Source organism: Serinus canaria, chromosome 1A (assembly GCF_022539315.1).
Source record: "Serinus canaria isolate serCan28SL12 chromosome 1A, serCan2020, whole genome shotgun sequence".
Taxonomy (NCBI): Eukaryota; Metazoa; Chordata; class Aves; order Passeriformes; family Fringillidae; genus Serinus; species Serinus canaria.
In genome coordinates this window covers 50,398,909-50,413,531 of record NC_066314.1, presented here as the reverse complement: position 1 = coordinate 50,413,531, position 14,623 = coordinate 50,398,909, and the positions used below count along the sequence as shown (strand labels likewise).

The 14,623-nt window shown below is 48.2% G+C and overlaps 1 protein-coding gene across 7 annotated transcripts in view; it reads right to left on the bottom strand.

Annotated features, from left to right (window-relative positions):
• The window catches only part of RBFOX2 (RNA binding fox-1 homolog 2), a 171,480-nt gene extending 161,630 nt beyond the window's left edge, over window positions 1-9,850 (bottom strand). For all 7 annotated transcript variants that reach the window (XR_003946002.2, XR_003946003.2, XR_007776639.1 and 4 more), the window contains exon 1: window positions 9,647-9,850. Coding sequence is in view for 4 of the 7 variants with exons in the window: in XM_030238500.2 (XP_030094360.1) it covers window positions 9,647-9,850 (204 nt within the window). In the remaining 3 variants the exon portion in view is untranslated. The remainder of the gene's footprint in view (window positions 1-9,646) is intronic.
• Window positions 9,851-14,623: the final 4,773 nt, after the last annotated feature.

Sequence of the window (14,623 nt, the reverse complement as noted above, 5' to 3'; positions counted from 1 at the left end):
AGAGCAACCACACTGGGACCTGTGCTCCAAGGAAAGGGGGAGAGCTGCCAGTCCCCACTGGGAGCCAGCACAGGGTCAGAAGCCAGTACCTGCCTTTGCTGTCCACACAGCAGCTCTTTGCTTCTTAACAGACCAAAACATGCTTTTAAACTCAAAAGGCAGTGTAGCTACGTTCTCTCCTAAAATAACAACTACAAAAGTCAAGGGCTGCAGATTAAAAAACAGCAACTATCCATACAACTTCCAGTCTTTCCTCAGGTGCAGGGATGTTAAAATAAATCATGATTACATACTACTTTTTCCTAACTCCTGCTTCATTCAAGCCTAAAAAGTGCTGTGTTCTGAGCAGTATAAACAGCTGCAGAAACCAAAAGTTAGGTGGTTTAGTAGTTTAAGACAAGCAGCATCCATTCTACTTAAAAAGTTAGTTAGATTTCAAACCTTATCTTCCAAGTAAAATTTCACTATGATGCTGACCAATCTTCTTAATTCAAGCTATTCTGCTGAGGTTTAAGATAAAGACAACATCACTGTACATTTTCCCAACATGACACCTTCAAGGATCAGTCTATGGAAGCAGGAAGCACCATATATATAGAGTGGAAGCTGTAGAGAGCTGTAGATCAAGGATTAAAACATCACCAAAACCTGACCTCAATTAAAAAAAACCCAGCTACAATTAAAAATAAATTAGATTTTAAATGTCAAAAATAATTTTTTTTTTTTTTTGCAAAACTGGTCTTACTACCAGTTACTTCAATCTCCTTCTTCCAAAATAAGACACAGTATACCTTTTCTACCTTTCAGGAAACTAAAAAAATAAAATCATTAGTGCCTGTGAAGCACCCACACTACCGTGGTGAGTACTGTAGAAGAGACCATTAAAAATTAATAGGTCTGTACTCAGTACAAGGTTTAGGTTATCTGCAGTATTTCAGTTTGGAGATGAAAGAGAAGAAATGAAATATTGGATAGTCCAAAACCTGACCTTACACCCATTTTAACTGGTTACACTAAGTTTAATAGCGCCTCAGCACCATCCATTTGCTGCACTTCACACAGATGAAGTCATCTCCAAAAACATAAAAGGTATGGCCACAGAATTGTGACCTCACTTGATGCCTTCTTGTCACTCTCTCCTGCTGGGCAGTTACTGGCCATGAGTTCCAGCCCCCTCAGTGCAGATGCACCAGAAATTAAAGTCTCCCCAGTTGCAGCCTGCCATGCACAGGTTCTCACCCTGGCACATTCTCTGTCTCCTCAATCCTCTGCAAGAAGGAGACAGCACCTGCAGTTCCAGACCACCCAGGACAAAAGTAACTCCAGCAGCACTGCAGAGCTGCACACCTCTTCCTAGAACTAGAGCACTGAGAGCATTCTGCATTTCCACACACTTCAGCTTCTGCTTTGGACAAAACAAATAACAGGATAGGCAGGTGCTTCAGAAGCCAGCTGGATTCTCCTGCAGGCTGTCCAAGAGACATTCAGATCTGCTGCTGCAAATCAGCAGCAGTGCTGCATACACTTTATTGCCTCAGTTTCCCCCATGATTCAAATCATTCCTGAGGCCACTGTAACATTAACACTCATACATGCCACCAGCCCCAGGACATCCCATACCATGCTGCCAGCCTCCACTTCCTTTGGTATGCCCCACAGTTCCACCTGCTGCAGCAACATCACAGCCCAGGCTTCCTTCCCTGAATGGACCTTTTGGATCTCCCCAGGCTGGGTGGCTGGTCCTACTCATGGGAGCAGAAGCAGCACCACTCAGAGAGGGGTCTTAAATCCCAGGAACAACCCCAGGTCACTCCAAAGCTGAGCTTCAAGAACTAGTGCCTACAGGCAAGGAGAAGCACTTACAAGACCTACTCCATCCTGGTCCAGCTTTACTCCAAAGCTCCACAGGGCTTTTAACATGAAATAAGGGTAGGAAAGAGCCCTCTGATGGACCTGCTTTCCAGGACAGCAGAGTACAAACGTAATGAAGAAGCCATTGGTTACGCTTCCTCTCATTTCTTCTTCCCACAAAATGGAGGCAAAGACGCAGAACAGAATAAAATCAAAGAGCCAGAGATGGCTCAGGAGCACGATCTCTTACAGGAGCTGCTTGGAGAGACAAGCTTGGCTATTCCACCTGCAGATCCAGGGACCCAGGAAGAAGGTGCCCATCCCTGCAGCTGGGCAGAGCCTGGCCTTTCCCCCCACCTTGCTGCCTGAGGCCAGTGAGCAGGCTGGAGGAAAGGCGACCTTCCCACCCCTATCCAGGCAGGAGAACGGCAACCACAAGCAGCAATTTATAGCACCAGGATCCCAGCTAGAGCCTCCCTTCAGCCCACACAACACTAAATCAAGGCTTTTTAGTGATGCCTTGGTGGGATTTTCTTCCTGGGCATCACCCTCAACAGTGACAACCACTCCAAATGTCTGCAAGAATCTCCTACAGAAATAGCAGTGGGAAAGCTGTGCAGAAAGCCTCCATTTAAAGTGCTCAGTCCTCCAGTCCCTTGAAGAAACCTGAGCCGGATCCCGATCCCAAGGCCTCAAAGGCCTCTGGGGAGCATATTCTGATATTTGCGACACGCAAAAAAGCCACATAAGGTTGATTCTTTAGCCTCTCTATTAAAAGAAATTTAGTTATGCACAGTCAGAGGGAAAAGTGCTGACATGATGGGGGTTTTTTGCCCCTTAACTAGTGCAGTTTCTTCCTGATCTCTATGCTAATACCTGCATTATTGCTGAGGCAATTATGAGCAGATAAAACCCCATAAAATCACGCAAGAAAAGCAACAAGTGCTTCTATTCCATGCTCCTTGAAGCAAGCATCCCATTTTTCTGCACCACAAACTCTCCTAGACAAAGGCAAACACAAGCAACAGCCCCAGTAACACACAGCTACTTCAAAAACATGCCAGCCTGAATCCCACTGTCCTACCCAAGTAGAAGATCTCACTGCCTCTTTTCTAATCAGTGTGAACCACAAGTACCCTCTGCCCACACTCCAAAGGTTAGAAGCTGGCACAATGGTATAGCTGACTGAACACCAATGTTGCACCAAGTGAGCTGACAGAAACTGCCAAAGTTTCCCGCTCTGCCCAAGCTGATGCTGGATCCAGCTCTAGTTCAGCTGATGCTGCTCATTAAACAAGTCGGCTTTTGTATACAACCTTCCTTTCTTTGTGGCCACTTAAACATCTCATATCACTGCTAAGGAGTTGGAGTCCCATTTCCTTTGGTCCAGCAAGAGAGCTGACAGGGGTGGTTTAGATAGATGCTGCATGTATGTGTGACAAGCCAAATGAGAGAGAGCAGTTCATAAACACCCTGGAAATCTTCCAGAACCCAGAACACATGTTAGAAATCTAGACAATTATATGGCCTTTCTCAGCAAAGCTTTCCTACAGGAGAGGTAGCCAGACACAGCTCAGCAGGACAGCTTGGCAGAGCCCTGAGAGGGAACACTGCAGGGTCAGGAGGGTGGCACGCTCCAGGACTGGTGAGGACTTTTTCATCCAGCTCTGCCATCACTGGACTTGGCTCCTACAAATATCTCTTAACTCACCCTGGAAAAAATGAGATGCATGCAAGAAAGCGAAGCAGAGGGAGGAGGAAGCATGCTGGGGAAAATGTATACACATCTTTCAAACTGAATTTACAAGAGACTGCTGGAAAAATTAAATTTACTGGAGAGCAAAGGGAGTTAAGGCCCAAAATGCAGTCAAGCAGCTCTAATCCCTAAACATTGGGATTATCTCATGACAGCTACACTCGGGTGTCCACTCAATAACACTGTAAAATGTAGATCAACAGAATGCTCCAATGAACTGGAACTCGTTACCTCTAATTGCTTCTCTCACTTCTCTTCTGGATGTTCCTCTGATCCCTCAGCCACTGCATTTCAACAGCAAACACACAGACAGAAGGTCAAGTAACATCAGAGACGGGCAAATTAAATAAGAGATTTCCAGACCACAAAAATATCTGCCCTTCTCTTTCACTTCATACAAAAACTAAGGTTTGCTGAGTGCCACAAGGCAAGTCAGCAGCATAGAGTGACAGGTTTTAAAGCATCTTCAACTAATGTGATTCCTACATTTTCCAGAGGGGCAGAGCTTTCTGTGCAGCCAACCAAACACTGCTAACAACAGGCTTTATTTTTCCAAGCTAACAGGGGTATGTCCTTCAGCAGCAGTTTCCAAGGGGCCACAGACCACACACAGAATCCCACTCAGATCCATCTCAACTTCAGTTTGGCTTCCCTACCTCTAGTGCAAACAAAGCAGTTGATTCATTTTATTTTATTTTATTTTATTTTACTGCTGCCTCCTTTGCATCTCATGTGTTCTGGTACTCCTGCTGCCACCAGCCTCACCGCAGCAGGGGCTGAAAGGGCGGTCACAGCAAAGCACAAAGCCAGCGCAGGGACACAGCTGCCAAACCTTCAGTGACCAGCACGTCTTTGAGACAGCCTTGAACACAGAAGTGCAAACCCCAATGCAGAAGGGCAAGGCAGGGGCCCTGCTGGCTGCATCACTAGGAGGATCAGCCAACAAAGGGCATTACACAGGATGTGCCTGGGAGCTGCTCCAAACTCAGCTAGGTGGGCAACCTTTCCAACATGCAAGCGAGAGAGCAGGCCTCCTGCAAAAGACCAGAGTGCTTGGGTTTCTAAACGGGAGTTCTGAAAGGGAAAATAAAAGGCTTATGCCTACAGCTGGTACACATATGCAGAAGGAAACCATCTCCAGTAGAGGCAGATCTCTGTTTGGCTTCCAACCTCACAAACGTGGTGATCACCTTTGAACACAAACCTCTGGAATCTACAGAGAAATACTGAGAGAGCTGGGAGGAGTACTAAAGCATGCAGAATACTTCACTTGGGCTTTCCATTTTGCTGAATATGGCAAGAAAAGAGCCAACATTAAAGCACTCTTAACTCTAAAATCCCAACTTTCAGTCTGTTTGCCAAAGGTTTTCTTTGAACTGGAGATTTTTTTAAGTGTTCCCAGACTATGTAGAGTCTAACTCATAACATTCAAATATTTAAAAAAACAAAGGGCAAAAGCAAACAGAGAAACAACAACAAACTTAGAGGTGATTCATTACATCTCATCACATCAGCAATACTCTGCCGAAACAGCATCCCAGGAAACCTCATCCTGGATCCAAGGCAGGGGTCAAAAGATTGGAACTTCATTTCTTGTACTACAATATCTTGTATCCCCTGCACTGCTCTGTATCTCTTTACAAAGACAGCCATGCCATGAAAAATAAGATGGAGGAAAAAGCTAACCTGATTACACAGCTTTTCCACAATTTACTGGAACTAGATGTTCTCTTCTGTAAGATTTTAAAATACAGATTTCCAAAGGGTCCCTGACAGCACAAAAGCTGTTATTCACTGCCTCCATCTTGATTACAACCCCAGTCAGCCCTCTTACTTGTAAACCTATCTAGAAACTATCAGCAGACTGATTTCTTGCCATCCTCTGGAGCATCACAAACAGGCCACAGCTTGAACAAGGACACCGGCTGTCATGAAGCACCAGTCATGTCCCCACTCTCCCCTTTCTGTGGCACCCTGCAGTTCAAGGTTTCCAGTCACTGTGCTGGAGAGAAGGCTGGTAGAGGGTGTCACAGACCATCTTCTGGCTCGAAGTAGGATGAGAAACTGCAGACTTTCTTGTGGAGCAAAGACTTATCGTTTCTTACATCATCTTTTAGTCACAGGGGACTGATCTCAACACCACCAGTCATCTTTATGAACCCTGTGCTGACATGGCTGAATGACAACACAAAGTCACCACTCATTGCTGCCACTAAAGGTTTATGTGGACTGGACAAGGCACAGACCACAGCTGCATTAACTGTATGTCCTGCCCAGCTGGCCATGCTCACGGTTGCAAGTAAAGTAATTCTCCCACATACTCAGGGATACTGAGCACACAAGTCATTCATGAAAGAGAAACAAGGATCACCTCTGTTCACACCTTGCATCTAATTCCATCCATGTATGACCACAAGTATGATTTTAATTTATTACTAGCCCAGACCCCATAAAAAAGTTAAATCAAAATTCAGCTTGGAGACTAAAAGAGGAGCTGATTAACTCATTCAACCCCATGCAAAACAAGGGGATGATATTTTAGTAACTTTTTCAGCAGTAAACTGTCTGGTATACCTCTAGCACCTAGAAAGGGAAGACAAAAACAACACCCTGGAATTACACCCTTGTCTGCAGTTTCAAAGAAAAAGGGACACTTCCCAGCTAGCCTCAACACTTCTCATCTTTCATCACATAAGGAACAGAGGAGGAGAGAGATTGTTGCAAGGGTACTTTCTCTTCCATCTGTGCAGCAGTCAGTATTTCCTGACAAGAAGCAAATACAGCTGCATCAACAACTGCATTTCAGTGCAGTTTCACAAGTGACTTAGGCCGATATAACTTTCTTTTTTTTTGTCTTCTCCCCTGTGTTAGGCATTATTTTTACCCGGATCAGCAAGCTGATCCAAATGATTCAATCATCAAAGTCAGCAAACAGAGCATGAGGTAGTTCCTTGCTAGTATTTATACAGTTAAATCAGCAGTACCTTTGGGAGCCTTTACTTCCAAGCTTACAAACCTATCCAAATACTTCCAGGTGACATTCCTGGCCGGTAGCATTTGACTTTTGCCATTTATGGAACAGAGAGAGCTAAAACCCAGCAGTTCCTGGTAGACCTTTTCCTCCCACGCCACGATTAGCTGAAATATGTCCCAGAAGCAGACAGCAGCCATGATCCGATTTGTCCCAATCCCAACTCAAGCAGCTTTACACCACCCTCCTAACAAGATCAGCACTGGCCAAACACCATTTATCCAGCCTGATCAAAGATGGATTAGATAATGAAACCCTAACTGCATAAGCTGTCTGAGCATGCTGGCCTGAGACAGCAGAAAACAAGAAGCCCAGCGAATCTAAGGGCTATTCGAAGCTTTCAGGCAACCCCAGCCCCAAGGTATTAATAACTAGCTACTGTCTTACCTTCCTATGGCCTAGTTTTGATATTTCATGCTAACAGACCCCCAAACAAACTATTAGTTTTACAGCTACATTAGTAATTTCTACAGCTAAATGACTTATTTCAGCACTACACACTGTGTTTATATCCTGAGCCATTGGTAGGTACAGTTATTCAAAGAAGAAATGGTGGTGGGCATAGCATTCCGTGATTCCTTGCTATCAGCCCAGAGGCACGAGTTCACCAAGTTTACGCAGCAACAATCCCTGGCTCTGGAACAGGAAGTAGAAAATTGACAGGGATCTCCAGGAAAAACAAGGTACAACGGTTGCTGATCTTATTTCCAGCTTTGAGAAAGCCTCTAATACATAGAAGAGGGACGGGGGAAAAAAAAAATCAAAGAATGGGCTCTTTATTCCTCTTGTAAGCATTTCATACAGTTAAACATAGAGGATTTACTAAAAAGAAGCTGCTATTCTAAAATAAGGTACTTCAAAAGAAGCCACTATCTGAACACAATCCTTATGAAGGGCAATCTTGTGTTTTGTCTTTTAAGGAAAAAGATACCGAATTTCCCAAACATTAAAGAACATATTTTTCCTACCTCTGATGTTATTGGTAAGTTTGGCTTCTTATTTGGTACTTCTTGTTTGCAAACATGAGAAGAGTCTCCAAATACATAAACTACACTTTTTAAAACTTAAAAAAAAAAAAAAAATCAAGGGAAACTTCTGGACATAGAATTATAGGATAGTTTGGTTAGAAAGGACCTTAAGGATCACCTAGTTCCAAATGATGGTATGTATTTGCACATATATACATACACACATATAAATGTTTATTCTCATCTTTTATAATAAAAGGATCGATTTTTTTCCATATACATACATACGGAAAGATTAAAATTAAGAATGCCAAATAAGTACAATATGAGTGTCCTAATCTGAAGAACAGTTACACTGACTACAGACACACTTAAAAACTGGGCTCTACTAGTTGCACCTCACCTAATTTCTCCACTGTTTCCCACTATTTGGTACAGAAATAAACCCCAGCTTTCTGCGAATTAATTCCACAATCAATCCCTACTATCATGACCACCAGCATTACACACACTGCTTCATAAACACATTGTTATAGCCCCATGGCTGAATACTTCAATCTTACCATCTTGCATTATTCATTGAACAAGACACTTTTCCATATAAATAGGAGAAAGTCTTTTATCTGTAGAGAAATTGTACTAATTTGCAATTAAAAACAAACAAAAAATAAAACCAAAAAACCAGACTTTTGCTAAACCAGCCCAAGTCCCTTCCTGGGCAATGTTCAGTTGATTTACCCAAGTTTATATCAAAAACTGCCAGGAAACTACTATATGCAGGGTAAACTGGTGCATTTTCTGTAACACAGGATCTCTGCCTCAGCTCAAGAGAAGACAGCTCTGAAGTGCTGGAAGAATTTCATGTCACCATGCTTGTGCACTCACTCATAACTCATAGCAAGACACACCGTATAAACACTGCGATGCTGAGCATCATTCTCCTTGCAATTGTACACACTGTCTGAGTCATACCTGACACCTATGTGCGGGAGAAAACACTACTTCAAGGGATAAAAGAGCACTGCATGATTAGCACTGGCCCTTGGGAGAGCACAAGCAACAGCACTTGGGTTCAAAGCTCCAGCAAGCACTCAGGCCACACCATCACACCTGGGAAAACCTGATGCTGTGGGGTGGAGAGACCACCATGAAAGGCTGATCATCAGACAGAACCACAAACAAAATCTTCCTGCCGCAAACTGTTTAAAAAATAAATAATTCTTGAGCATGAAAACTGGGGACAGCCTGGGAAATAAAAAGGAAAGAGCGTTGGCCAGCATTTGGCATCTTGATGAGCAGCACCACGGAAAGAAAAGGATGCTCCCTTTGGAAACCCAGGAGCGCTCACCAACCCCAGAGAAGGTGAGAAGAGAAACAAGCTCAGATGAATTCCTCACGCTGCTTCCAAAGAGCTCTGACATTCTCATCACGAGAGACAGAAGCAGAAAAGGCCAGTGCAACTGCCATAATAAAATAACCCTCCACAACACCCAGACAAAGGGAGGCAGAAACACCTTGGCAGCATCACCCCACAAACACAAAGGCCAACGCACCTGAAACAAGCGATGTTTCGGAGACGATCAAACGGCGCTGGCAGGAGACGACAGAAACGTGGGACTCTGAACCACCCTAGAAGACGCCCCACTACTCCGCTTCCCCCCTTCCCAAGAAGCACCTGGGGTTTCTCCTGGTGCTGTTCAAGCCCCAGGCGGGCCCGGAGCGCTGCCGGTGCCCCGCACGCGACCCCGACTCCGCGGCCTCCCCAAGCTGCCCGGCGGTGCCCGGGGCGCCGGACCCGGCGGCGGCTCCCCCGGGGCCCCGCGCCGCCGCCCCACGTGCTGGGCTGCGCCCCCGGGAGCCGCCGGGCTCGGCCCGGGGGGAAAGGATCCTTTCCGCGCTCGCCTGGCTGCCAGCGGGGAAAGGGCCGCACGCCCGAGCGCAACGCGCCGAATCCCGCAAACCGAAATCAAACGCGGCCCGGTCCGGCCGAGCCCCGGGGAGGGAGAACCGGGGACGGGACGGCCCGGCCCTGCCCGCTACCTGCATGCCGCCGCCGTCGGCCTCCACCTCCGTCCGCAGCCGCTTGCTGTGGCCGCCCTCCGCGCCGTCCCCGCCGGGCATGGGCTGCTCCAGCTCCGGCTCCCGCTTCACGCCGCGGGCGGACCCCGCGCCGCCGCCGGCCAGGAGCTGCGGCTGTGGCTGCTGCTGCTGCTGCTGCTGCGGGGGCTGGCCGCCCTCCGCCATCCGCGCCGCCGGAGCCCCGGCCGCCCCCCGCCCCGATCGCCCCGCTCTGTCACCGCGGCGTCCGGCGCTGCCGGAGGAGCGGGAGCAGCAGGAGGAGAAGGAGGAGGGCGGCGAGCCCTGCGCCGCGACCGGAGCAGCAGCGGGCGCGCCGGGCTCCGACCCACCGGAGCGCCTCGGTCACGGGCTCGGCGGCGGCTGGGGAGGGGCCGGAGCCCCTCGGCAATCTCCGGAAACGGCGCCGGAGAAGCGCGACCCCCGCTCGGAAACCTTCGGCGGCGGCGGCGGCGCCGGCGGGGCGGGGCGGGGCGAGGCGCGGGGCGGGGCGGGGCGGGGCGGGGCCGGCGCGGGGCTCCGGGCGCCTCGGAGCCGCACGGGGCGGCGGGAAATGGCCGCTCGGCCCGGCCCGCCCGGCCCCGCCGCACCGCGCTCGGCAGCGGGGCTGCGCCCAGCCCGCCGCCGGTCCGGCCGCCACCGCCCTCTGGGGGCCCGCGGCGGGTGCGGGACTCCCGGCGGGGCTGCGGCTGTCACGTTGGCCGGAGGAGTGCGGGACACCCGGCCCTCCGGCAGAGCCGGGTCCCCCGTCGCGGGCCGGCTTAATCCCGGCTCCGCTGGCGCAGAGTTGCCTTTCGGCGTGAGGTTTCCGCAGAGCTTCCATGAGGAGCTGAGGCGAATCTGGGGTGATGGGTACTGGCTTGACTCCCGCTTTAGGAAGATCCAGCAGCAGGGGGTGTGCTGCCCAGCTCCCTAGCCCCGTATCCCTGCTTAGCGCAACCTCGCATCAGTCGGTGCATTGTGTTCTTTCCGGGCTTTTCCAGGCCTTCTCCCTGCACCTCACTCCAGGGCTCACGTCGCAGCCCCAGAGCACATTTGATTTCTTGAGAAAGGGGCTGCGCTGTTGTCCTGTCCCTAATGGTCTCCATGGGTTTCTCCTGCACTTATATACATATAAATATATCTCTTCATTTTGTTCTGCTGCATATGACTTCCAACCAGATGGAGACACCAATCTGCAAGAACCCAAAGCCCGGTGATCAGCCCTTTTGTGTGTCTCCATGTTTTTGATCTCGAGGAACAAATTTGGGATCCTCAACCAAAACATAAAGTTGATTTTATTATTCAGCTGCTATCTGGTAGCACTAAGGACAGTATCTGCTCTAGAATGAGGAAGGCATAGGCAGCCTGTGTTGTCCTGAACGTAGTCTGGAAGCCATGGCAACTTGATGGAGAACTAATCCACAGATGCCAATACAAATCTGTGGTTGGTTTGATTATGGGATGGGAATGACACTCCTGCCTGCCAACAATTTGGAGAAAAAGGAAGAAACTAAAAATGGAGTTGGTCAGTGTGAGGAAGCCTTTCTTGACTTCTCGAATATCACCATGTGTAACAAAGCCTGGGGACCAGTTAGATTATCTTAGTGTTCCATATCCCCTGTACATGCTACATCTGTTGATCTTCATGAAATTATAGAGCCTTTAGTTTGAGTGACAGTTACCATACATGACTCTAGTCTTCCCTTACACCACATTTTTCCTCATCCAAAAATAATTTTCAAGGCCACATTGAAAGCTATTTTAAGTGGTATGTTTTCTGCTGAGGTGCCAGCTTGTCTCCTCCAGTGACGGGGGAAATCTCTTTTTTTCAAAATGATTGTAAATCCCCACGGAGTGGCAGGCACCCAGAAGACAACTACATGCAGCTTTTATCTGTTCACCCACCAAGGGTAAACACATGTCTCATTCATCTTGACTGGGTTTGATAAAATGAGCCAGACTGTCAAACAACACTGAAGGAACGTGTTCAGTCCATACTTGGCTTCAAAAGAAGCTGAAATTCTCATGACTGGGATGCTGCTCATACAGAGAAGAACAGCGTTTCTCTATTTCTCTTCACCTCCTTCTTTTGACAAGTGATTCTACATGAATGGTCTGGGTTAAGGTATTGCATGTGAGGAGCTGCAGAAGGCTTCAGCCTTCAGACAAGTTAGGAATAAATAGTTTGGAGAGAAATCTTGGGAGCACCCCTCTCACTGTGGTAATTGAGTGTCAGTCTGACACTTCCCTTGGGGAAAAGGAGTTGCCTTATGGTGCCCAGCTTCTATATTTCTCTTCTCCTTCTCCTAACCCCATTTCCACCGTCTCCTGCCATACAGGTGCCAAAGCTGCTGCCCGTTCTCCCTTTCATCCTGTGTGCACAAGGTCTGTGCTGCACAGCAGCTCCTGGCAGAGCTGGCAGGGCCACAGGCACATCCCTCGGTGAGGCATTTTCAGCTGGCTATGGTATGCAGCCTGCCAGAGGAGCACCCTGAGTTATGGTGAAGGTGAAAAGAGCTGAGGGGGATCCTGTCCCCTCCTTCCAGAGTGACCTGCAGCTGCCACCACCATGCTCTGTGCCATTGCGAGCTTTCTGACACTACTGCCATGTAACTGCGTGCTACCATTTATTCAGATCTTTCCATTTCCTCTTAAAATAAGATTAATTAATTTATCTTCATGGTATGTTTGTGGGATAGGTATTATCTCCATTTAACAGATGGGATATGAGGCATTCCTGAAGTCACAAAAAAGCTGAGACAAAATCTTAATCCGTTGATTTCCTTTCACACAACCCAGCTGCCTTTTAGGTATTTGTATGTGACATCTGAGACATACTAAATAGACAGCTGACTCTGTTAACCCTTCCACTGCTGCACAGCACTCCTGCCAAAGGCTCCTATGTGCTGTGATTTCATGGGCAAGTTGCAGAGCGCTCACCAGCGCTTTGTCTTTGACAGATCAAAGAGAGCCAAGAGGCAGTCCTAAGATATGTTATCCTTGCAGAGAGCTCCCAGAAGCTGGCATGAAGAATATATATTTCCTGAAACAGATTCATACAATTTTAGAATAAAATTGTAGTAGTTTCCTCCCCTCAGAAGGATCCCTTCTGAAGAGATCCGTTGGAGAAACATGTGCTGGTGCTCCTGCTGGGCTGGAAATCAGGTGGGATCAGGATGCCGGGTATGAAACATCTATGGAAGTACAAAGGGCTGGGTCCCAGAAGGTGCTTGAATGGAGCAGAGGCAGTGACTCATGAAGGTTCTAAGGCACAGACATGAAGAGAGGCACAAACTCAGTTATTAGCCTTTGGCTCTAAGGCATAGAAATCGTGCAGAGACACTTCAAAGCAAATGTCCTCTTTCCACCACCTCAGCTGAGAACTGTTTCTTGCTGCTTCCATCATCTACACACCACGTCTCACCCTGCTGACCAGCTCCCTCTTGCCCTTTCAGCCTCCAGCAGCTTTGTTCCTCTCCTTCATGGAGGATTTTCTCTCTCTGCTAAGTGGGTCAGGTGGGGTCTAGCACCCTGCCCTACTCTGCTCATTCCTGCTGTTTCTGTCCAGTCAGACAAACCTCTGGAGCCAAATGCTCTTCCTCCTCACGGCAGTGCTCCCACAGGTGATGAAGTGCCGCCAAGGTAAAGTTTCAGCCTGGACTTTGGTCCTGGTTTTGCCGGAAGCAGCAATGGAGCTTTCAGTAGTAACTACTGTGGGTAAATGTTTCTTTTCCCTTATCTCAGGCCAGCAATTTGCTACAAAATTTTACCAGCAGAAACTGCCTTTTCTTGTAACCAATTAGCACACAGCTGAAAATACATAACCTTAGTCAGCAAAATCCAAAGACCTTGTCACCTGGCCCAAACCGTGTGCCAGGAGGATGCCAGTGCCCAAGCAGTGGCACGGTGCCAACATCAATATGTCACTGTGACGCAAGGTGCTGGCAGCTGTCAGTCACTGGGCCAGCAACCACAATGCACCCGCTCTTTTCCCAGTGCCACCTCTTGCAATGAGGACACCTGGCTTCAGGAAACACCTCCAAGCACCTCGGCACTCCAGCAAGGCAGCCGTGTCAGCAGCTGGGAATCCACCCGAGAGCTCAGAGCAAAACCTTCCTGACTCATTTTCCTGTTTCCTGCAAACATTGCTGCAGCACATTTATGGTTGCTGTTTGCTTGGTCTGTGGTTCTGTGGGGCATCAGGCTGTACAGCAGGTGTGCCATTTCAGGTGTCCCAATGCTGCTAAAACAGGATGGCACCTGCAGCACAGATGCAGTTACCTGTGTGGATGCAATTAGCATAAAAATGCCATCTGCCTGCACTGCTTATGCCTGGGGGCATGGGGAATAATGTAGATAGATCCTTCAGCACTTCTAACATGAAACAGCATCCCTCTATATCCTAAAAACATGTAATAGCAGAAAGGTGTGTGAAGAGCACATCTGGAAAATGGAGGGTCTCTTGTTTCCCCATTGAGATGGCAGGGCTGACTGGATAAATAAGACCGAGATAATGACCAAGATAAACAGTGTGAGCCACAGTGGTACCACAGGGTACCTCCCTTCATGGGGACACAGACCAGAAGAAAAAAAAAAACCTTATTGGCTCTCCCCTACCTGTGGGATGCCAGATATCCAGTACTCAGGAAATACCTGGGGCTTATTCCCCTCGAAATAAGTGAACCAGAGGTTGCTGGAGGCTGGAGTCAACATCAAGGGGCCAGCAGTGGCTGCTGTGGATGCAGTCCTCCAGTGGCCTGGCTGCACATCTCTGGCTGTGTCTCTGAAGCACCTCAGGGCTGTGCCACCCTCTCCTCTCTCAGACACGAGTCTGTAGCAGCCTGACATATTCAGCTTGCACGGGCAGGGCACACAGACAAAGAGAGAATACCAATCATTATTTGCAACTGCGCATTTCCAAATAGGCTGGAGGCCGCACAGCTTGAGAAGGGCAAATGC